We start from the raw sequence: 25903 nt of genomic DNA, 5'->3' as shown, positions 1-25903 counted from the left end.
ATCCCGATTCCACCAAGGCACTGCCCCTGAGGATGGAATTTTCTTCTTAATTGCTATCTTGCTGACTTTGGTGATGAGTTCCGTAATCTTTCGTTGAAGGAGATCCGGATCCTCTTCCAGCACCAGGTCCTGCTGTCCAGCATTTACTGCTGTGAGGAGCTTCTCAGCAAACAGATTCCAGTCTGCCTTGTTAATTGCATATCGGTTGTCCAGTTGTCTTGGAATCGGAGTTCTGGTTAGTGTCCTAGAGATTTTCAGCGTGATGACACGGTGATCGGAGGTTGTCCAGGAGTTTTCTACTCTCCAGTCGAAGACGTGGGCGGCCGTGTTGGTGGATGCAAGTGAGATATCAATCGTTGCCTCCCACAGTGTATTGCAAAAGATGGGGAGTTGGTGCGGCTGGTTGAGTATGGCTAGGGGTGACCCCGCAAGGAAGTTTTCCAAGAGTTGGCCATTATTTGTTCCTCTTCTATCTTCGGTTGCACTATGCCAGGCAGGCGAGCGGCAATTGACATCTGCTCCGACGATGATTTTCTGGTTTGGAAGGACATTCAAGAGGTGTTGAAGGTAGTTTATGGCAAAAGTGATTTCTACTCCCGGTCTACAATATAAGGAGACCACATAGAAGGAGCCTATGGGTGTGATTACCTGGGCGCAAGCTGCCCAGGTCGTACATAACTGCGTCACTTTGGTGGCTGTTATATTAGGATTCCTGATGAGCACTGCCGCCCAGGGAGTGTCTTCATCACACTGAATGGTCTTGTAAGTCAAAGGGTACCCCTTTACCTTTTTTGCGTTGGAATATGGCTCTTGGACAATAATTATATCGGCATTTTCCCCGTCGGCCTTCACTCTGAGCTGGTCAGCCACTGCTCTGGCCCGCTGTGCGTTGTGCTGAAAGATTTTCATTTCCGTGGTACTGAAGTGTTTTGTCCTAGTTCCCATAATCGGTCTTACTCTGGTACATACTCTTGGCTTTTGTATACGAGGGGCACTTGGGATCTCTTATGGAATGATTGCTATTCATTTTCGCTGCCTCGCAGTTCGCACAGACGGGTTCTTTGGACTTGTGTGGGCAGCTATTAAAGTTGTGCCCTTTGTCGGAGCAGTGGCCGCATGTTGTTGTTGTTTGAACACAGGTGTGGGAAGTGTGGCCGAACCTGCAACATTTAAAGCATTTGGGAACGATCACATGTTCCCTGAAGCGGTGACAGCTCCACTCGATGTATATTCTCGTTTGGGTTTTTATCGTTTGCCAGGCCTCAGGGGAGAACTCCAGAATCCAGTTATTGGCGTTTCTGTCTTTAGGCTTGGTCGCATATTTTGGAATTACTGACCTTTGCGGGTTTTGGTCGGGGAGCCGATCCCGAAGGTTCCTTGTATAGATTTCCTCTGTTAGTTGTTGTGGGGTAATATTTTTTCCAACGTCAAAAATAATGGCAGTTGGTCCCCTTCTCTTTGGCAGCTCTGCAGTTAAGCCTAAAGTCGCGATTTTAGGATTCCCTATTATTCCTTGTATTTCTTCTCTCGTCTCAGTTTCTATAGCTATTCCGGTACTTCTAATCTTCCTTATTGACTTGATTCGTGTTGTCTTGAAGTCGTCTTTCATTGATTCCATTACTTTAGTTTTAATTTCCTCACTGGTGGTTGCTGGTTCACTCTCCTTCGGCCCCTCGACGTGGGCACCTGTACGTGGTGAGGGGACCTCCCAGTGATGCTGCTGGTTTTCCAGATTAGCATCACTGGGATCCAACGCCCATACCTTGGTTCCAGGGTTACAACATTGGAATCCGGCGTGTGCAGCCGTGCGCCGCGACCCGTGGAAGCGGAAAGGGGGATCCTGGTGGTTGAGGGGCCCAGCCTTAATACACCACTTTGGCCCCTGCTTCGACAAGACGGGCGGTCCCGGATCGGCTCAACTGGGATCAATCGGCGGGTGGTATTTTACTGCTAGGGTCAACTGCGTTCCAATAAGTCTCCCTCCCTTTGGTCCTGGGACGGGATAAAGGCTTATTGGTAACGTGGGTATGGTGCTCTAAGCGAACTCGGCGTCCCATTCGTGTACGCAGTACCTGCTAGTTCACGAGTGGGCGTCCCCTCGTTGGGCTCGGTGGTGGGTGAGGTACTTAGGCATCAGACACTTTCTCTTTACTCTTATGAGTAATTTAAATTTTTCAAACCCCTCTGGGGCCTCTACGAGGTCCCTACCTGAAACTGATGAAGATAATGTATCATCAAAAAAGAAACACCGAACAGAAGCTGCACCACCTCCTGTACCTCGATTCCTTATCATACATTCTACCGGTGAAAAGGAAATAGGTAAAATGTCGCCCTTCTTTATTCAGAAGGGTCTAGAAGGGCTGGCAGGGTCCCCGAAGTCGGTAAAACGACTTAGATCGGGTGACCTTTTAGTAGAAACTTCCTCAGTGCGACATTCAGAAATGCTTCTCCAAGCAACATCTCTTGGGGGCATTCCAATTAAGACATCACCACACAGGACATTGAATACATCGCGTGGCGTAATTGCCGAGTGGGATCTCCTTGAAACATCCGAAGAGGAGATATGCACCGAACTTAGTGATCAAGGAGTAACAGCCGTTAAGAGGATATTTATGCGTAAGGAGGGAAAACTAGTCCCAACTAGGGTTCTTATCCTTACATTTAACACACCTAAACCGCCTACTTCCATCAAGGCTGGTTATCTGAACTGTCCTGTAAGACTGTATATTCCAAACCCGTTGCGATGTTTCAAATGTCAAAAATATGGCCACTCTCAGATGTCATGTCGTGGATCACCCGCTTGTGCCCGCTGTGGAGCAAAAGAACATGATACAAAGGAATGTTCTGCCTCGAAACCAGCATGCCTGAATTGTGGCGGTGAACACCCTGCATATTCAAGAGCATGCCAAAGATGGAAAGACGAGAAACAAATTCAAAAAATTAAGACTGAACAGAACATCCCATATGTGGAAGCAAAGAAACAGGTAACACCAGTAAACAGTGGAAAATCTTATGCACAAGCAGTTTTGAGGAAGGTTTCAATTTCGACGCAAACTGATATTTCAATATCGCCACGTGATTCTTTTGCACCCCAAGCTAGATACTTGTTGACACAAGTACAGCAAGATAAAGCAGTCGCTACTCCCATTTCAATACCACCCAAGGAAGTAGCACCTAAAGGAAAATCACCTCCAACTAAAGCCCCGCCTGTTATTAGTGAGGTACAGGAGGAAATGGAGGTAAATGAACAAGCTGAAAGTGTGGAAGAATCTATTCTGGATCTTCATCCGGAGGAAGAAATGGATATAGGGCGCCCTCAATTTCCCAAAGGCAGAATAAAACCGAAAGCGGGCCAATCAAAACCCGCATCACTTCGGAAGCCAGTCAACGGTTCCACTAATTCCAAGTAATAATGGCTAAATTTCTGCAATGGAATTGTCGTGGATTCCGACAAAATATGGAGGATGTCAAAATGCTAATGCGCAAACACGAACCTGTTTGCTTTTGCTTGCAGGAAACGTACCTAAGGGCAAATGATGACCCTATCTTGCGAAATTTTACTGCTGTTCGTAAAGACAGAAACGGGGATGGTCTGGCTCATGGAGGAGTCGCAATCCTAGTGGGCAACCATACCCCTTTCTCACAAGTTCAGTTGAACACTAACTTGGAAGCAGTAGCCATTCGTTTAGCTATAGGGTCTTTACTTACAATATGTTCTATATATTTGCCTCCTGGGACACACATTTCCCAGGCAGATCTTGACGATCTTATTACGCAATTGCCCTCTCCTCTTCTACTTCTTGGAGACTTTAACGGACATAGTGCTCTGTGGGGTAGTGCAGAAACTAATGAACGAGGTCGTATTGTTGAACGTGTTCTTGACAATAACAGCCTTTCATTACTAAATATGGGAATAAACACCTATTTCCATATGCCTACCCGTACGTTCTCTGCTATCGATCTCTCCATCTGCTCGCCTTCTCTGCTACCTTTGCTTTCCTGGGAAGTGGAACAGAATCCTTATGGAAGCGATCATTTCCCCGTAATATCTAATATAATGGATGGACAACCTTGTCATCCATTTAGAACTCCACGGTGGAAGTATGATCAAGCAGACTGGAGTAAATTTTCACGGCTTACTGAATTAGACCCTGTACAAATTCAACAGGAGTCAATTGATGAAGCAGTGAAGTATATCACAGAGTGTATTATCCACGCAGCGGCAATTGCAATTCCAAAAACATCCTCCCGATTTCCACGCTTTCCAAAGCCATGGTGGAACCAAGATTGTAAAGAAGCAAGAAAGTTACAAAATCGGGCATGGGGAAAATTTCGACGTTATCCCACCACCGCAAATCTTATAGCCTTTAAACGTGCCCGTGCCAAGGCACGATTTATACGCCGACAGAGCCAAAAAGAATGCTGGGTCAAGTTTACATCCTCAATTAACCAGATGACCAGTGCCAAAGTCGTCTGGAATAAAATTCGGAAGGTGAAGGGTAAATACACATCAGTTCCTTCATCTATGTTACAATATAATGGTTGTACATTAGCAGACCCAACTGCTATTGCCAACGCTCTAGGAGAAGTATTCTCCACTATATCTGCTGAAACTTCATACTCTGCTGAGTTTCTAGTCTTAAAGAAGAAAGTGGAGAAACAAAAACTTAACTTCCCTTCAAGCAAAGCCGAGACTTATAACCTGCCTTTTAGTGAAGTAGAATTAACTATTGCACTTGCTACCTCGAAAGTGAGTGCCGCAGGGCCAGATGAAATTCAGTATGAGATGATAAAACATCTTTCATCTCACTCTCTAGAGCTGTTGCTACACATCTACAACCGAATTTACTTAGAGGATCAATTTCCTGTTTCTTGGAGTAGGGCAACTGTCCTCGCTTTCCCAAAGTCAGGAAAAGATCCAAAAATTCCTAGCAACTATTGTCCAATTGCTCTGACCAGTTGCTTATGTAAGATTTTGGAAAAAATGGTGAACGCCCGCCTTATATATTACCTTGAGGCAAACGACCATTTGAACAAAATTCAGTGCGGCTTCCGAAGGAATCGATCTACTTTGGACCATTTAATCCGACTGGAAACAGCGATTCGCGATGCTTTTTTAAAGCGTGAGCACTTGGTATCAGTCTTCTTTGACCTGGAAAAAGCTTATGACACAACCTGGAAGTATGGTATTTTAAAAGACCTCTATTCCTTTGGTCTGAGAGGCCACCTCCCTATTTTTATTAGAAACTTTTTATCTAAACGACTCTTCCAGGTTCGTGTTAAATCCAGTCTGTCTCGCTTCTTTTGTCAAGAGGAAGGAGTTCCCCAAGGCTCTGTCCTCAGTGTAACGCTGTTTGCAGTCAAAGTTAACTCCATTACAAAACAGCTTCCTCCTTCAGTAAATAGTGCTTTGTACGTTGATGATTTTAGTATTTTCTGTCACTCCTGTAGCATGAGAGTTATTGAACGACAATTGCAGCAAGCACTCAATCACCTTAGTTCCTGGGCTTTAACCAATGGGTTTAAGTTTTCTGCCCAAAAGACCGTTTGCATGCACTTTTGCCGCAAACGGAATCTTCATCCTGACCCAGAACTCAGACTTGGACAAAATCCAATTCCTGTGGTAGCAGAAACAAAATTTTTGGGACTTATCTTTGATAAAAAATTGACATTCCTACACCATATCCGTCAGCTTAGAACAAAATGCATGAGGGGTTTGAACATGCTCAGTGCTATCTCCTCCAACACTTGGGGAGCAGATAGAAGCACATTATTGCGTCTATACCGAGCATTTGTTCGCTCTAAACTTGACTACGGTTCCCAAGCTTACTCTTCTGTTAGAATTTCTGTACTCCGATGGCTTGATCCAATCCACCATAAAGCCATTCGGATTGCCACGGGGGCTTTCCGCACTTCGCCTGTCCAAAGTCTATACGTTGAAGCCAATGAACCACCTCTGATGCTTCGACGTCAGCAATTGTCGTTACAATATGCCATAAAAATAAAATCCCTGCCTGACCATCCTACGTGGACATCTATTTATATGCCACGGTGGGAAAATCTATATAATACCCGTAAAACTGCTAGTCGGCCTTTTGGTATCAGGATTCAAGAGCTGCTTCATGATATTAACTTCACGTTGGATAATATATCCACGTCAGTCAAGCAAGTCCTTCCCCCTTGGAATATACGATCTCCGTCTTGTGATTTCACTCTTAGGAGTTGGCTGAAAGCTAACACATCGCCATGTATATATCGGCAACTCTTTGCAGCACACCTTGCCGAATACTCTGAATTCTTGCCGGTTTATACAGATGGCTCGAAGTCTGAAGAGTTTGCGGGATCTGCTTGTATCTTTCCAAGCAAAACAATCTGCAGTCGTATTCCAAGTGAATGTAGCATATACACTGCAGAGCTACACGCAGTAGAACTGGCCTTGGATCATATAAAAACCCACCACTACCAAAAGTGCATGCTATATATGGACTCTCTAAGTGTATTACAGGCCCTGTCCAATGTGAGGACCACTCACCCAGTATTATGCCGGGTTCAGCAAATACTACACTCGCTCTTAGAGTTAAAATTTGATATTCGATTTTGCTGGATTCCTAGCCATGTTGGTATTAGAGGCAATGACTTAGCTGATGCAGCGGCAAAATCAGCAGCGCCACAAAATCCCATCCGCTTGTCAGTCCCCTATACAGACTGCAAGCAACTGATCTACAAAAAATTATGTGCGCGTTGGCAAGAATCTTGGAATGGGTGCCCTACCAACAAGCTGAATGAAATTAAGCCTGTAATAATGCACTGGCATTCTAGTCAGCGCAGGGTCCGACGGGAGGAAGTAATTTTGGCTCGGCTACGCATAGGACATTCTCACCTGACGCATTCGTATTTGCTGAGGGCTGATGAATGTCCTGTGTGTAGACATTGTAAAGCAATTTTAACCATCCGTCACATTTTAGTCGAATGTACTTTTTTTAAGTAATGAACGCCGCTCATGTTTTAACCATCTGTCTGAGCCTTATACACTCAGACAGATTTTATCCGACGATGACAATGTGTCAGATGTATTCAGGTTCTTACAACTGATTAATTTACATAGTTTTATTTAGATTGCTCTAATGTTTAATATACTGTAAATGTTTTATGCCATATTTTAGTGTTTATAATATATTAACTAGATATGCTACTTTATATTTCTAAATATTTACATTTTATTACCTTAGACTTGGCGCATGATAGCCTTGATGCTGATGCGCCATTAAACATCAAATAACCAACCAACCAACCTCTCCTTCGGTCTTAGGATGATCAAATTTGGCCTCTGGACAGGTGGTTTATTTTTTGTTTGTGCTACATCTGCCGAGGGAGAGGGAGCGGGAGATGTCCTCAGCGCAGCAGAGTAAGAGAGAGAGAGAGAGCGTTGTGGCATTTGCTTTTCTCTCCCTTCCATGAAAGCTTCAAGCCTAGCTTTCGCCTTTTCTTGTTGGAGGTATTCGTTCATTGCGATGGTTTCCAGTTTGTTCCAAAGGATTACTATGTCTCCTCTGACGGCCGTAGTGATCCTATTGTTGTTGTCTTTCATTATATTTTCCAGCTTGGTTCGAAGTACCGAGACCTGATCCAACACAGTATTTTTGTCAGTAGTGGGAGCTGGGAGAGGGCGAGCTGGAGTAGCAGGCGAGGCCTGCACATATCTGTCCAAGGATTCATTTGCAGCAGACGGGACACGCAAGACTGGAGTGGCAGTGTTTAAGCTAGAGGAGATAGCTGCAGTAGTCGAGTGAGCTGGTGTTGCGGGTGGGAGCTGAAAAGCTGGAGTTGATGCAGGTGGAGCATTAGCAAGGGATTCCAGGATGGAAGCAGCCACTGGTGTGGACATGATAAAGTCCAGTTCACCCGTGAAGGACTGGTCCGGTTGAGTAGCACAAGGGCTTCTGTTTCTCTGTCTTGTCAAGGGATTTTTAGTAAGTTCTCCTAGGTGAGTAACAGCTTCAGCATGGCTTCGTTTATCGAGCTCGGTGGAATTCACCTGGCTGTTACTGACATTCCGCCTTCTACTACTCTGCAGCGGACAAGGCGGCGTCAAGTGGGAGTCAAGCAGCAGTTTGGAGGGGGAATCCACGGCTGAGTGGGAAGGGCTCCCTTGCCCATTCGCCGGCTTTTTTCGGCAGCAGCATGCAATGAATTTCGCGCGGGCTGTGCTTGATAATTTTTTTCAGGCTTATATAAGAAAGACCTGAGCAGCTCTGGCAAATTTGTAATTTGCATTTGGAGCATTTAATGTATGCACCTTTGTTTTCTTCGTTGGTTTCTTTTTTTTTGCAAAATCTGCAGATATTTGCATTTTTAAAACTATTCTCCCTTTCCATAATAAACAAAACAACTGGACGTGAGGACTACGTGTTTGGTAGTTACACAAAACTTAAGCCTGTTAGTCGCTGCAGCGAAACTAAGCTTTCTCCAATTGTGAACGGAACCTCCTGCTGTAGAGTATTGCCGCAGGCAGGGAGGTGACACGAAACGGAGAGAGAGCGAAGGGAAAATGTTATTGGTCAGCGAAGCTAGTGTCCACTAACTGCAAATTGTGCATTGTCCCAAGCCAAAAGGAGAAATATACAAAATACTTAACTTTTGCTGGAGCAACGCAGCTGAAACTTCATACACGAGTATGCGAACGTTCATCGATGGTTACTGGATCACTTCAATGGTCGAGCATTTAAGACGCTGTGGGAGAGTATTTGTATGGAGGGGAAGTAGAAAATGTAGGCAAGAAGGGGTTGTACAGCAGCAGCCCTTCTGGCAAGGGACGTCTTCTCTTAGCAAAAACCTGTCCTTGCACAATTAAAAATAAATTCTCTTGGTGGGGGGTGAATTAAAACAGTAGAGAAAGAAAGGGATCTGGGAGTTACGAAACGGAGAAATATGAAGATTACTGAGCAGTGTAAATAGGCCGCCAGGAAATCCATGGTGTCCTATCGATGATTTATCGAACCTTGCCCTGTCGAGATAGGGAGGTCATAATCCCACTGTATAAGGCAATTGTAAGACCATATCTGGAATTCTGTGTTCAAGTATGGAGACCTCATCTGAAAAAAGACATTGAGCTTCTTGAGAGGTTCCATAGACGGGCAACTTGCATCCAGAAATTGGCGATCGAACAAAGAAAGACTTCAATTATGTGGGCTTGGAAAACAGGCACCTCAGAGGTGGCTTGATTGAGGTTTATTAAGCTTTGAGAGGTGTTAGTAAAGTGTTGTTAGAATTCCACAAGTAGAGGCCTCAAATTCAAATTACAGGGAAGAAGGTTTAGAGTAGATTGTAGGAAATTCTTTTCGTTAATTGCTAGACAAGTTGAGGCTGACAGTTTGAAGAAACTTAAGGATCAACTGGATGGTTACTAAATTGAGAAAGAAAGTGCATAATTTGTGTCCTTTTTTTTTTTCGGCCGGAGCAGCCAAAGCCTGTGGCTTCCTTGGGCTATACTAATACTATTATAATCTTGATACATTTCTAGACATGTATGAGAAAATATAACGGAAGAATTTGCAATTAGATAAAACATGAGAAGCAGAGACCGATAAAACTGATAAGATTTAAATCATAAAAGTGCTAAAATGCATGACGAATAGCTTTCAAATGTATGCGTTTCTTTATCAATTTGAAAAAAAATAATAGGAATATATAGGAGCGCTAAATAGCTTTTAAAGCTATCTATTTTTATCAGTTTTGCCACTAGATATCTGATATCGGTCTCATCTTTGAAACAAATGGCCAATAAACCTTTTGGCTAGACACTGTTTGAAAGTAGTTCAATACCAGGGCAACTCGTTGCAGATGTAAGTTTGTTCTACTGCTAAAATTAAGACCATTGAATTATGTTGGCAGTGTAAATCTGCTGATGGAAGAAAACACACCAAGGACAAGACAATTCTGCAAACAACTTGTTGTTGTAGAGGTCGAAGTGGATCAAGGACTTTGAGGATATTGTGTCCTATATCCACTTGGCCTCAAGGGCTCCTCATCAGGCCCTACTTTCAATCTTCGCCCCCCACCAGACTTCAGAGGCACAGCCAATCAAGACACGATCACATTCAGGGTCCAGTAAACCCCACTAGCTGACTCACTACCGAAATCATGAATGGAAGCCAATTCACAATAATTCCTGTTAGGATATCTGAAAGAAACACCTTAAAAAAAGAGAGAAAAAGACCGCAGAGGGTACTAAGGAATATCCCCAGACATAATAGCATCTCTATATTCTATCAGAATGCCCGTAGCATCCGTAACAAGCTTGAAACTGTAGAAGAACTTCTACTTTCGCACAAGTTTGATGTGCTTTGCTTAACAGAAACCTGGCTTGGCCGAAATGAGGAGCATTTTCCATATGCAGTGTCGGCTGGATATAATGTGATTCTCTGCTCCCGACAAGACAAAAGGGGAGGTGGAGTGGGACTCTTCTACAAAACACCGCACATACTTGTTACTAAGAATTATAAAAGTCAGTCCACTAAGTTCGAAGGGCTAATTGCGTCATGCGAATTTAAATCTGCTCGCATTGATTTTGCAGTTATATACACCCCTCCAGGACCCGATGCTGAAACCGTCGACGAGATAACTAATTGGCTCATTCATGGGCTCCATCACTCAGCAAGGCATGTTATCTGTGGAGACTTTAACTTTTCCCCTCAACTTGTTCATCTTCAGTCCAGATTGCTAAATAACCTTCACCCATTAGGAATCCATCTGATTAATAATCTCCCGACCAGAGGTGATCACCATCTTGATCTTGTGCTATCATCGAGCAATTGTGAACTTGATTCTACAACAGAAATAGCTTTTCAATCTGATCACATGCCAATTTTAATTAACTTATATTTTCCGACTCCAAATTACAACGTCTCGACTCAGGTCCACACCAAGATAATAACGAGCCCAAAATTACTCAACATTACTAAATGTCTAGAAGCAGCCACTGCAATTCCTTGGAATGCACTTGAGCAATGTGATAATCAACTTGCCTTACACCTTTTAACTCGCTGGCTCATCACAATTTCTAATTATGCAGCCTCAAAGAAAATAAGGATCTCTGAACGTACGAGAGGATGGTGGACTCCTGAGCTGAGTAACAGTTTTAAGCTTAAACAGGAACTGTACAAACAGTGGAAAATGACAGGACTAGCTCCGGATCGAATTGCGTACTCCAAAGGACGAGCAAGCTTCAACCGCCTCAAGTCTCAAGCCATAAAACATCACATTGAAACCACACTTCATAAGGGCTGTCCATCATACCGACAGAAATACTGTGAACTCCCTCCACAGTTTGATCCTGAAAGGTGGATGGACTTTATTGCACGAGTTCAGCAAAACCAACTTGAGCCCAGTGATATTCTCATGTTTGATGATGATGTGCCCAGAGATGCACTTGAAACCATTCAATTAACAAGACAAGACCTTTTATCTGCGATTAATAAGTTGCCTGCAACTGGTACAGCGGGAATCGACAAAGTACCACAATTTATCATTAAATGTTTGAGCCCATTTCTAAGTGATCCGCTCCTAATAATTTTCAATAGCATATTAAAAGGAGAATTTTTCCCTCCAATATGGAATTTATATTCTGTTAGGCCACTCCCAAAAGTTTCCCAGCCAACTGAAGCCAGGCACTTTAGACCCATCTCTCGTTCCTCGTGTCTATTGAAATTACTTGAAAAAACAGTACTGAAAACACTTACCACGCACATTCTCCCGCACAGGCCCCAGCAAATTCATTATTCGTTGCAAAACAGATCAACAGTTAGTAACCTGATTATGACTACTAATGCAATCCTTGGATCTGTAAGATCTGAAAATCTTACAAAAATAAAATATTTTTTTTGACTTCTGAAGTTAGTTTTCCTTTTTGGATTCTTGCCGTTGGGAGAAATGTTAATAGCGTCAGTTCAATAAACAAGAATTATCCAGTAAGGATTGTAAAACTTAAAAGGTAGGAAGAACGAAAAACAGGAAAATTAGCTTTGCATCCCTCAAAACAGAAAACTGACGGAGAATACTATGACAAACCCAGCAGGGGGTCCGGCGCTGCAAAAACAACTTAAGTTTTATGAGGGGTCACGCACCGGAAACGCATACGGCAAAACGCACACTAGTTTCTAAAAATAGATGCTATAGTAGCTAGTGTCACAATTTGTGGTTTTTCTGAAGTGCTATAGAGACAAGCTGTGATGACACAGGAGGAGGTGTTTTGATGCATTCGGCCTACATGAAAGAGCTCAACGGATGTTAACAGGTAGGAAATAAAAAGGGAGAGGGGTATTGTGAATCACGTGCCACTAGGCTGGCTGACCTGCCAACAAATGAAAGGATAAAAATGAATATAGGAAAGAGGTGATTGGAAGAAACCCACTGTGGGGAGGCGTGGAAAATTCAGGAGTAAGAGATTGTTTTTGGTCGGGTGAGTGGGAGGAGAAGTGCGGAGGGCAGGAAGAAGAGAGTGGGTCAGTGTCAGTGAGTTGGGCAGCAAGATGAGAGTGGGTGAGTGTCAGTGAGTTGGGCAGCAAGATGAGAGTGGGTGAGTGTCAGTGAGTTGGGCAGTAAGAGGAGAGTGGGTCAGTGTCAGTGAGTTGGGCAGTAAGATGAGAGGGGTTCAGTGTCAGTGAGTGGGGCAGTAAGATGAGAGTTGGAGAAGAAAAGAAAGGAATGAGTTTTTTTAGATAGAGTAGCCGGTGGAGAAAAGTGGCTAAGTTTAATGTGTAGTCAGTATGAGGGGTAGATAAGCTTTAAGTGAACAGTTAAGTCAGTGATCTAATAAGTAGTGAGAGAAGCAGTCGAGTAAGTGGAAAATGAAGTTGAGGTGCAGAAGTCGGTCAGACAGTCAGTCAAAAGTAGACTGAGTTTTGAAGTGAGAGATGAACACGTGCCATAGAAAAGAGGGAAAATTTTTCAAGATCCTTAAAGTAGATGAGAAGGAGTCAACTCCATTATGAAGGAACGAGATTGCCTGATATTCTGAGAGCAAGTACGCTGGAGCTGATGAAATCCGAAGCCGGACAAAAAGAGTACAGCCATTCTGATCAGATGAAATTAATGCGTCCATAAAGAAATACAAAGGTACCCAGGAAGGAATCCAGCATCTTATGTCGAACGCCCCCAGTGATTGTGAGATGCGACCCAGATAGAAAGGATCCCCTACTCGCTTAGAGAAGGATGTACCGTGAAGTCTGCCAAGTTATGTCAGTAAGTGATTAGTTTGTTTAAGTACTCTCACCATCACATCGATTATAGACACTTGATAACCAATTTATCAGAACTTTTGATTGAACACATATGTATAAGTAGTACTATATTATAATGAATAAGTTAGTGAATGTTATGAACTGAAGGACATTACCCAGGGCAAGTCAATATATATAGATAAATTTTGGAAGGGAATAGATATAAAATTTTTGAAGTGATTGATACTTGTTAATATTTGGTTAAATAAGTGAATGACTAAGTATGAATTTTGAAAGGGGATAGACGGATGTCAGTAACCCCCGAATGTGCAAGTAGTTAATTGTAGAAATTTGATAGTATTGATTACCTAGATTAGAGAAGGTTGTAGGCTATAATCTGTTAGAAACCAGAGTAATGATTTATACTGAAATTAAGAGTATCGGAGCTTTATCAATTTGGAGTAGGAATTGTTTTGTAATGAAAGGAGAATGTTAATAGATTCTTTTGAAAGTTAATTGAACTCAGGAGTAAGGAAGTAGAAACATTTTGTTAGTTTAAAAGAGGAGATAGTTGTTTATGATTTATGTAAAGGAAATAGCCCTCCTTGAGTTTGCTCAATAGGCAAATTACTTTGCTCATTTACATTCTGTTATAAGAAGATGAAATTAAATCTATTTGGTCATGAGTTTAATAAATTTCTTTTGTTTGATGTATCTATGTAAAAGTGTCCAATAAACTGTATTTTTATTATACAACATTTGTGTGTCTCTTTGTTATTCTGAGAAAAAGCCTATCCAAAGGGAATTAAACTCATCAAGGAGATTTTCCCCTAGAACTTGGAAATTTTCTGTGAAGTAAAATAGTCAGATTGCGCAAGTGGGGAGTTATTATAAAGGGGAGTTGTTGAAAGGGGAAATAATAAATATAACCAAATATATAAAATAACATTTTCATAAATTTCACCCCACCCCCCCCCACAGATCATTTGAGGAGAAAGAAGAAATGGCAATCACATATCTTGATTTACAAGCTGCGTTCGATAGTGTTCACATCCCAGCCTTGCTCAAACTCCTTCGAAATTACTATCACATCACAGGCCCAGTATTGAAGTTTCTGACATCCTTTCTTCAGAATAGAATCATCCAAATGTACATAGGAAAACAAAGGTATACTAGACAAATACATGCAGGCGTTCCACAAGGAGGAGTCCTGTCCGGAATTCTTTTCACTGCTATCATCTACCCACTAATACACAATAGAATAGATATGATATCATATGCAGATGATTTAAAGATCTTCACAAAAATAAATTTGACCGATGAAGCCAAAAACGCCACAGTAACCATCAACAAGACCTTATCAGAAGTACAGCAGTACCTCAAGAATTTTGACCTGCAAGTGAACCCTGAGAAATCTGCCATCATGGTATTCTCTCTTAAACCCATACCAACCATAATTCAGCCTGCGATTGACGGAGTCCCGATCCCCTGCGTTGAAAAGCAAAGAGATCTGGGTGTAATCTTCGACAGAAAATTACGATTCCATCACCATATAGAAGAACTCTGTGCTAAATTCAACAAGAAACGGTGGGTTGCCAAGCAGCACTTGCTACACATTCACAACAGCAACCTGATAAAAATGTACATCAGGATGATGATTTTTGGAAGTGTACTGTATGGAGTAGAGTTGTGGGGCTCAGCTGCAGACACCACAATTAAACCATTAAAAGCCGCTGAATACTGGCTCCTGAAGTGGGCAACCTGGAAGTGTCATCTCCCACCACAGCAGCGCACAACACCGATGGCCAACGCGCTGAATTTAACCAGGTTTTCAGCATTAATGCACGAGAGAAGACTCATCTTCACCGTAAAAATGATTGCCGGGAGAGTCTTAGCAACCAACGTTTGGGACACCGTGTGCTGGCGGATTCCCCAACCAGGTCTTCGCTCCACTCCCAAGCTTCTTGCTCTTCCTTCGAGACTACATTTGAAAGATCGGTTCCTGCCTTATCAGAAGCTCCACCTGGTTCAATCCCTGGATGCTGACTTATTTAAAATCATAGATGATAAAAAGTATAGACGGATCATCCTAGATCTGCACGTGGTCTCCAGAACTACCAACTGATCTCAGATCGTAATGGCGGCGCAAGAGACTCTCAGAAAACTGGACTTGAGGAAAAGCTTTTGTTATCACAATTTGTTATTTTTATTATTTTGTATTAGTTTTCCTTTCAAGTCAATGTTATCTGCTATGAGTACTTTTTTTTTTATTATTATATAATTTGCTTATAATTAATCTTTACAATTTCTTTATTATCTCTGCCGTTTGTTAACCTCTGGCATGGTGCCGTGAAGGGTATTGTATGGTCGTGGTACCTGCGTGTACCGGTGAACTGTACAATAAAGATTGTGATTTATTTATTTATTTTAATTCCTCTCTTTTAGTGCTATCTGTTATTCAGTAAACTTTCTAAATTCCTGCAAATTACAGCCATGTGGTTGGTCATAAAGATTGCACATGTGTGAGCCGATGGCCGGTTTGAATTCAATTTAGTGTAGCTTAGTGGGAAGAAAGATACAATTAGTCTTAATTGGTAATAAATACTTCTCTAGTACATCTTATAATTAGGCTAAATATATTCGATAAATTTAGTTTGGAATTCGGATAATAAACCGATTTAAAGATTATAAATAATTGTTTAGCATTACATTGATGGATGAAATTGTCTTTCATTTGCTGGAAGTTAACAGGATTTTGACCCACACTCTCTCTCTTTTCAGCTTTTCAAGGGAAGCCTGTATTATTGTGAGGGCCCTGATGTTGATCATGTGGAGAACAAAACGCAATGTCTTATGGATCCGAGGAATGTGTGGGTAAATCAGAGGTACAACTTCGACAATCTTGGGCAGGTAAATACTTACTGAAGTACACTGCTCGACAAAATTAACGGAACACTTAGAAAACGTGGTTGTATTAACTCGTGAAGATTGCGACAAAGCAGGACAAAACTTCGGACAGATATAAGGGATATTTATAGGAGTAGTATAAAAATTACCAAAAAGGTCGCATTACAGAAGTCGATACAAGATGCTCGAAAACATCGATACGGATGACATCCTTTAACGGCTAAACAAGTCTGACAGCAAACCAATAAACTAGGTTAGATATCAGGGTGTTTATAAGATTCTGCTGCAACAAATCCCATTGAGCGCAGACCTTAGCTCACCAAGCGACCGAGGGAGGAGTTGTCTGTCGATGTGCAATGCGATGCTCAAGGGCGACCCACACATGTTTGATCGCGCTGGCCACGGCAGTTTGGATATCTTCAGTTTCAAGGTAATTCTCCACCACTTGAGCTCTATGTGCAGTGAAGTTGTAGCGCATGAAAAGAGAATCTGGGCAAACCACGCCCCTAAAAATTGGCACATAGGATTCGATGATCTGTTCTGGGTGCATATGCGCAGTTATGCAACTCCTATGAAAAACAAGAAGAGGGGTGCGCCCGTCGATTATTATTCTGACCCAAACGAGAGCACTGCCTCCACCGTGTGTCCCAATCTCTGAAGTTGGGAGGGATGGTACTTCATTCCTCGTTGTCTCCAGATGGAGAGAATTTTGGTCTGAAATGTTTTTACCTGTGTCTGTAGCAAACTCAAGGGACAGTTGGATAAGAAAATAGTAGGGTTCCGCCTTGCTGTTAGACTCAGACAGCGGTCTGTTTTTGTTGACGTAGCCATTGGGCGACTTTGGCCAGTTCTCGTTATGGGTTGGTTCTGTCTCGTGAAACTGCTTGAATAGTGTCGAAACGATACTGCGTGACACATTAAGCCAAAGTGCCACCTTCCTTCTGTTGTTGGCCGTCATATCAAAGAATAATCTAAACGAGGATGACTTACCATCCTGAGTACTGGCACCAAATACGGAGGATGCGGAAAGGTCAGGGAATGACCACCGCATATCCCCGGAACAATATGGCCTTAGTTGCTAATGCTCCTAAAACCAAATAAACAAACAAACCTGAGTACTGGAGTTGTAGCTTTGAGCCCGTTTTTTTTTTATAGGCAAGGATAATTTGCATAATGTGCGGTTCTGGAAAGTTGTATATCGATTTTTATTGTAAAATACCTATTATATTAAATATATTCGCTTTTTGCGACACTGTTTACAATAAAATATACATGAAAAACATTTTGTTCTGTTAATTTTGTTGAGCAGTGTAGGAACGGTCAAATGTATGCATAGAATTAGAAGGAACAATTATAAATGTTGCTTAGTTACAAAATATAATTAAAGATATTAATTACCAACTGCGCTATTGCCTGAATGTTACCACTCTGAAATATGGAAAAGCTGTAAGGGCCGTTTGAAAAGTTCTGAGGCCGTACCTGTTATTTGGAATAGCAACCTTTGAATAGAATAGAATTCACTTTTCAAACGCTTCCTTCGCTTCTCAAATACATGCAGCAGGGATTTTCCACATGCTCTTCCCTTCAGTATTATGACTATTTTTAATCCCGTTTTGCTGCCAAATTTCTCATAGTTTAAGGTTAGAACCCATACTCGGATCTTTCGTGAAAATATCATGAGGAGAGATCCAGTATATGGTCATAAAAACTCAGAATAAATCACTTGGGAAACTCTACTCCTGTCCCACATAGACGGAGAAGACTTTAAAAGTTTCTCAATCCCTGATGGGATTCGTACCCATACCTCTCCACATTAAGTGATAAATGGCGAACCCAAATTGAAACCTTTCGGGTTCATAGACGTTTATTATCTTTGGAAGATGGCCCTGAACCAAAATTAGAGTATATGTGCAGATTTAATTTTAGTTTTTGTGTAGTTTAATTCGTTTTTTGTTGTTTTCTAGGCTCTGATGGCCCTATTCGTACTGTCATCTAAAGATGGATGGGTTAACATCATGTACACTGGACTGGATGCAGTTGGAGTAGATATACAGGTGATTAATTCATTTTTGCACAACGTTACTGGATTAAAGTTCATTTATTTGACATAAAATGAATACACTCTAAAATAATTACTGATCAAACTAACAGAAGTATTGGGAATTATAGCTTAGAATCCTCTGGATATATCGCAACCGTAAAAGGAATTGGATCGCGGAAAAAATTCAGATTAGTCAGTTATTTTAATAAACTGTAGTCTGAACAAGGGCGTGGGGCATTCCAGTTGTTACCTTTTGCTATATCGCAACAAGGTATTATTAAAAAATTGACATCAACAAAGCGATGTCGCTTTTTTAATAATGATAAATATTGTACTAGTTAATTTTCGGTGTGGCTGTTTGCAATAGTTCTCTAGAAATGTATATTGAAGTGGAGAGAAGGAATAGAAGTCCAGAGTACAAAAGTAAAGTTGTTCAGAAGAGTTGAATTGTCTCACTGCAATCAACTCATCTGCTGGTTGCATCGCTGTGGCAATGGTATCCCTGGGCATACCTTCCATATATCAAATAATTAGTTGTGCACCGCTGAGATGTGAATTAATATTAGAAGTGATCGGGCCGCGACACTAGGTATTAAGAGGGAATAAGTTAGTTCATCAAAGAGTAATCCTTCATTCACATCAGACTGCCAGCTGATAGATTATCTTCATCGCTGGCGAATAATCTCACTGGCGCGATGTCATAGAGAAACGGTAGTGAGATCGTGCCAAGGTGCCTGGTAGAGTGGATAAATATATAGGCCTCAGAGGTCCGAAGTTAGTTCATAAAAACATATCTTACAGAACCAACCTGAAGAGAAAAAGCTTAATGAATTCAGGTGTCTTTGTTTACCTGTAATAGATGCTCATCAGCTTCTTGAGGGTGACGATTCCCTAAGTCACTTTTTTGATTTGCTAAATGTCCAAGATAAATATCACGTTAAAGATAAAGGTTCTTGAAAGGGTCCAGAGACTGGCAACCGTAAGACATTGATTATGCGGACTGAAGAATTACAGGGGAAGAGGTTTAGCCGGCGAATGATTACTGGAACAAGTTGTCTGCTTGTAGTTGAGTCTGATATCATTAAATTTAGAGCCAAACATATACTGTATTTGAAAGTAATTGTTTATATTTGGGAATACAAAATAGTACAACTAAATTCGATTTCAAAAAAGCCGAAACAGTATATCCCATTGGCCAGATAATTGTGCCTTCTAATCACAATAATTTTCCATCTTTTATGCATTTAGGGAGTATTTCAATCTTGCCCAAAAAGGTTGGCACGCTAGCAACTTTCTCTTTTGTCTTGTATTTTGCGCTACAGCCCTAGGGCTACTGCGCGAAAACCCTGAAGCAGTGTTTTCATGCAAATAACCCTAGGGACGTATAGAGCCATACGAATGTATTTTGCGATAAACGTACTATGGTTTAGTTCAAAATCTGTGAACTGCGCCAACAAATGACATCAGAGTTCCTCTGCTTATATAAATTCCCGAAAATAGGATGCGTTTTGCAGAACTGACGAGAGATATCCCAATACTTTTGTTAAATAGTATATTTTAAACTAAATATTATTCAGAGGTGTAATATAAAAGTAGTGTTTTTCATAAGAGGAGACAAATAAGGGTTGTTTACTCTTTTATATCTATTCAATTGAATTTTATGAATTAGGATTAATGTGACATTAATCCTTGTGTTATTAGATGAAGATTAAAATTGGTCAAAGTAAACTTATTAAAAAAATGTTTTCATAAAGTTTTAAAATAAAATATATATTAAAAACTGTTTGTTCTCATTTCACTCTTAGAAGAAAGATTTAAATTCCTTTTAGTTATTAAAATTGAAAAACCCACTGTTGTTACTAATGTAAGTTATAACTACGTCTTTCTCTTTCTTGCCATCCATCGTTTCAAACTCCAATCTTACTAAAAAAAGAATTTTTATTTTCCAGCCGCAGGAGAACTACAACGAGTGGCGGCTCCTGTACTTCATTTCGTTCTTGCTTCTGGTGGCTTTCTTTGTACTCAACATGTTCGTTGGCGTGGTGGTCGAGAACTTCCATCGGTGTCGAGAAGAGCAGGAGAAAGAGGAGAAGGCTCGGAGGGCAGCCAAAAAGGCTCGGAAACTGGAGAAAAAGCGGCGAAGTATGGCGAAGGAGGGTCGGTAGTTGTGTGCTGAGTCTGGCTTATCACGACAAGGCTGGAAATGTTTTTTTCCAAGTATTCTTGGGGGGAAAGGAAGAGGGGAGTTAAATGGCAGACACTAATGTAGATAAGTTCTTTTGCATGCACAGATCATTGAAGAAATGCAATAAATCACAACGCTGAATACTCGGGCCATCATGGCCCTGGGCCTTTTCACATCATAAACCAGAACTTCTCTATGTACATCTGCTGCCATTTATCAATTTAGGTACACATCGATCACCTGCATATGTGTGATAAACACGATATTAAAATCTAGTAATGAATATTTAATAAAGAACGGGGCAAGCTGGTATCGGTTTGAAGACGTGGGGGTGAAACATATTTAACTGTTATTTAAGCACAATATTTTGGTAAAAATACTAAATTCTAGCCTTTAACCCAAAGAATCGAATTACAGAAGACCGTGTGTATTAATTTCAGTAGAAATGCGATTTAGTGCATATCTGTTGATTTATTGCAATATCAATGACCCGTTCATCTCCTTGGTCCGGCCACTTAAAGAGCGAAATAATCTTAATCAAGTTTGCTCCAGCTTTGTCGTAGATTTCTTAATCTTCTTCTCTCTAGTTTCTTAACTGTAGATCCTTGTCAACAGACAAACCGTTTGTTTCTGCACTGCTTTTTAATAGTGATATCCTTTAGTTTTTTACCTCCTGTTTGTATTTGTAACCGTTAAATTTTAAGCGAATGAAACTTTGCTTCTTTCTGTTTCTTGCACGCGCCTGAATCAGGTCTTTTGTAGTAGCTTCTGGCTTGTACCATGTCGCAGCCACCTTTTCCAAAGCCAGGCTCAGAATGTGTTGCTATGTGAAGTGACGTCCCTATCTGAAAAGTGTTATTGTCCGTTCGTGTCACGTGTTCTGAAAAAGTCCATGTCCAGGTTAAATAAGTTACCTAGTTAAGTTTTATTGAAGGGAAAATGGAAAGAAAATACTTGATACTGCCTTGTAATTTGATTACTGTGTATAGAGAACACGAGAGACAACTTTAAATTTTAAAATGTTTTCACAGAGAAACTTAAAGAATATGGAAAGAGAAATCGGTATAGTTATTTTTTATGCGAGGGAAAATGCTAATTTTCCATATTAAACTAATCCAGTGTCTTTTTAATGTACACCTGAAGAGATCTTTCCCTTTTAAGGGAATACCCTCGAATAAAGGAGAGATATCAGTGCCAATTTAAAAAATCCTCAATTATTGTCTCTGATCGATATGCATCGATAATTGTTTTTTTGAAAATTTAGTCATAAATTCGTATTTTAATCTTATCCATTCACACGATTACCCTAAAATATACTTATCGTACATTAAAACCCAAAAAATGTGGATGCTTCCACCATCTGGAAATAGTGCCATAAATTTGAATCAATAATCGTACCAGGCTTACATTTCCCCCTGTTGCACTGTTATGAGCCTGGTTATAGTTCTTAAAAAAAGCGCAGTATCAAGTTTTAAATTGACAGCAATGCTTAATGCTAGAAGGCTATTTTTCGTACACATTTAATTATTATTTTTTCCTAAAACTCTTCTTCTTTGCCTTCATTTATTACATAAATTTATACTCTTTGTGAAGTGTTACTGATTTCGTATTTGTGTTGCAGGAATGAGGGAACCCCCTTACTACATAAACTATTCGAGGCCACGCTTACTCACCCACAATATCATCACTAGCAAGTATTTCGATCTGGCAATAGCTGCTGTGATCGGGCTTAATGTAGTTACCATGGCAACAGAGTTTTACATGATGCCTCTGGTGAGTGAAATAAATGTGTTTCTAAGCGTTATTCGTAATTTTTTTGAATAAAGTTTATTAGTAATATTTATTAACACTGGTTATTGAAGCCAATATTTATAAAATATTACGATGTATTTAACCTTTCTTAGGTTTGTTTCGTACATCATTTGACAACTTTCTTCTCCTCAAATAAATGAAGAGTGGCTTATACACTGCTTTACATATAAAGTATTACGAACAACTGCTGTTGTTCTTTAAATGCGATTTTTTTTTTTTTTTTGATGGAAGTGACGTCACAGAAATTATGTGGGCTCATCAATAGGAAACTGATGTTGATGGCAAGAGAATGTCTTCAAGAATCCTCCAGCACAGTTGCAAAGTGTCTTTAAGTTACGTGTTGTACGCGAACTGTTTTCTTGACTCGAAGATTGGGCAATGTTTTGTGTTTAAGGTGAGTGAGAAAGATGTTAGAGGTTACTGAAACAAGTGTTAAGGAAATTGTAATTTTCATGTGATATTAGGCAGATTAAAGAAGATCGAAAGATATGACTGATTTCTCGCGGCCTAGGCAGCTGAGGGCTTTCATCGCTCCAGAGCACCTTAAATTATGATTAATCTGTGCTCTTTGAGTTATATATATCATTTGATGCACGAAACACACGTGCGTAAAGTATCACAGACTCTGTAAGCACTCATATTACGTTGAGCACAATAGCGCATTATAAAGCGCTTTTAATTTGTAGCTCAGAAAAGATTTCACACTTAGATCTCGTAATCTCAAGGAACTTTAGACAATGTCAGAAGTTGTGCCAGTGGAATTTATCCGTACAATCGAAGTGTGTAAACTTCGATTGTACGGATTCGATTACTCCAAGAAGACGCTTGGATTAATCGAATCCAAGGAGTTTAACTGCAACAGTGTAGAGATAGCTCTGTTACATATGCACCTAATGAAGTTCAGCGAATTTGAACGTAGACAGGTGGTGGAATGCTTGAGGATTTCAATATTCGAAATATGTCTTCTCGGCACACTGTGCGCAAAAGGAGGAAGTTTAAGAGGGATGGCCCGACCGGTGGCACAGTGTCCAGCTTTGGTCCTGTATCCCAGAAACTATCAGAGCTTCTGTAGGATTAGAGCACTGAGGCGTGAGATGGCTAGACAGGATCACCATCCTATGACTATCTTATATGCTAACTTGGAATATATGCTGTGGACAGACATCATAAAAAACATTCTCACACTCAGAAAACTAGAGAATTGAGTCGCCGAAGACTGCAGCTTTGGATGGCGAATAATATTGTCAAATCACAAAATCATTGAGCGATGAAGAACTATTTAATTAATACTTTTAAAAGAGTAATTTTTTGTTTCGTACATGTAGTATACTTACTAAAATAAAGGAACTGTGGGATTTCTCCTTTTACCATTTATTTCCCCAGTGGCTATTGTTATTATTTTGGTATACAACAGTCCCCTGATTGCATTGGAATATCAGAATTTAAGTGCTGAGGGATCTTCTCTTAAAACATGTGAGGTGTTAGTTTCTGATAAGCAATGACCCAAATATTATAGAACAAAATCATTTATTACACAAAAGTAATTATATACATACTGGTATTCATTTTTCTCATTTAATCTGTTAATACATGCTATCATTTACATAAAATGTCTGTCAATCAACTCTGTACAGGTACAGACCTTAATGCCATCCTCATAATCAACGATATCAATCCATAAGCTAACTTAATACTAAACATTTCTCGTAATTTATTCAACCTCATGCTTAATTTAAAATAATATAAAACTTTATCTAAACCTTCTTTTCAATACAAGACAGTTCAGAGGATTTGCATTCCTCTGTGTGGATTCCTTCCACCGATGCGTTGAAGTCTGTTCTTCCAGTATTGCCTTATTTCCAAAACAGTTCTCTGTTAATACTGAAGGAAATTACAACAAGTTGGAGAAACTCTTAAATCAGAAAGGTTCAAATAAATACGTAAATTAAGCTTATTATATTGTATTTGGAGATATTTTTGAATGATATTGTAAGTTTTAGGGAGCGTGCATAAAAAACTGGCTCCCTACTTCTCTGATATATCCGAAGGGGAGTTTACAAAATTCAATGTTTTGTCAGTGTATTCACATGTGAAAAGCATCTCTTTAAAATGATACTACAGTTTATTCTGCAACCAGTGCAGACTTAGGGCCTTGTCATTGTCTTGCTAATGTAAAAGAAAGGACCCAGCACCTCATTCTGTAAATTTAATTTTCGTTGAATCCATTGTCGCTTGAAAGCGAAGAGATTTAAATTCTGGTAAATTAACGGAAAACTAAGTTCTTTAGCCACCAATGCCACAGTAATCTCTTTCGTTCATACCTTTGAACAAGCAGAAATGGTCCTTTATTTCACCTGGGAAGAGTAGGAATCCATTCACTCTAAAGTGATGCTGGACTTTGATGCGGATTCTGAAAGAAGAAAAATGTTTACCCTTTATTTAACCTTCAATATGCTACTGTGATGTTTAAATAAAAAAGGTAAGGTTGAATAGTAGAATTCGATTACAGAGATTCTTTATTTTAAGATAAACACGAGTGATATTCGTTCTTTTATAAATTGAACATATTTTTTCCAGGAACTGGTCTACGCTCTGAAGATCTTCAACTACTTTTTTAGCGCAGTGTTCATTTTAGAAGCGGTAATGAAGATAGTTGCATTGGGTTTCAAAAGGTACCTGAAAGACAGGTAAGACTTCAAAGTAAAAATCTTCCCTTTAGATTTTCACAAGTGTGGCAACCCCTTGCTTTGTAACACAAGATGTATTCTTAAAGTTGGTCTTAAATGTATCACATGACTGTTAGTAGACTAATCAATAACTGGTAAGCAAATTTTGATCGTAGGTTCAAACAGGCAATCATTGAAGTTGTCCAAAGTAAGGTTTCGTAAATTAATGATGAAAGTTTCCCTTAAACGAGGTTTTTGAATTAATGTTTCCATATTTTATTCAATTAAGAAGGATATTATTGCAATATCCTAAAAGAATTGTTGTTTGGAATTTTAATGAATGTAAAAATTTCTTTGGCGATAAGCCATGAAAACAAAGTTAAGTGTTATAAATACTGTTGAGATTTGTTCTTGTATTTGAAGTAATAAATACACATTTCGTTACGTGTAGGTGGAACCAACTAGACGTTGTCATCGTGATTTTATCTGTGGTTGGAATTGTGCTGGAAGAGATGGAATCGGATGTGATCCCCATCAACCCAACAATCATCAGAGTGATGAGAGTTTTACGGATCGCAAGAGGTAAGCAGCTGTAGTGTTCCAAAAGGCTGACAAGAATTAAAAACTATTTGTGGTAGAGAAAATCTTTTTACAATTTGCACAATTTTTTGTGAATAGAAACTTTAATTTGTTGTCATGGAAGGGAGGCTGATGCTTAAAGTGACAGCAGAGACATGCTTAGTCACAGATGTGGGAGAAGCTGTTGAGGTGTCTACCACCACTAAATTATTGAACAAAAGTGATATTGACCAGTTTAGTGCCGAAAATCTGTTGGAATCGGAAATTCCTTGGATATCGAAAATTTTTATCGATGATAGGGTTAGCTGCGTATGCAGAAGGGAGCCCCGTTTTTAAAAAGATGGGGTCCAGTGTAGGAGACTGTGGACAATGTACATGAAGCAGCGGTTAAGGGGTCAATTAAGTGGTTTCCACACGAGTGGCGCAAAGAATGGCTAAATTAGGACCAGACAGTTAATTTGAGTGCCTGAATTGCAGATTTGGTGTCGATATGGGA

The 25903-nt window shown here is 40.3% G+C and overlaps 1 protein-coding gene across 2 annotated transcripts in view; it reads left to right on the top strand.

The window, feature by feature from the left end:
- The window catches only part of LOC150082979 (voltage-dependent T-type calcium channel subunit alpha-1G-like), a 149937-nt gene that overhangs the window by 91668 nt on the left and 32366 nt on the right, over positions 1–25903 (top strand). For both annotated transcript variants that reach the window (XM_090377712.1, XM_090377711.1), the window contains exons 22-27: positions 15999–16127; positions 18089–18178; positions 20115–20307; positions 21972–22123; positions 24740–24849; positions 25280–25410. In XM_090377712.1, the coding sequence (XP_090233838.1) occupies positions 15999–16127; positions 18089–18178; positions 20115–20307; positions 21972–22123; positions 24740–24849; positions 25280–25410 (805 nt within the window). The remainder of the gene's footprint in view (positions 1–15998; positions 16128–18088; positions 18179–20114; positions 20308–21971; positions 22124–24739; positions 24850–25279; positions 25411–25903) is intronic.

The sequence above is a fragment of the Mastigoproctus giganteus genome, chromosome 7 (genome assembly GCF_048544385.1).
Source record: "Mastigoproctus giganteus isolate SK-2022 chromosome 7, ASM4854438v1, whole genome shotgun sequence".
Taxonomy (NCBI): Eukaryota; Metazoa; Arthropoda; class Arachnida; order Uropygi; family Thelyphonidae; genus Mastigoproctus; species Mastigoproctus giganteus.
The sequence above is the reverse complement of the archived record's forward strand: the minus strand, read 5'-3'. Positions and strand labels throughout refer to the sequence as shown.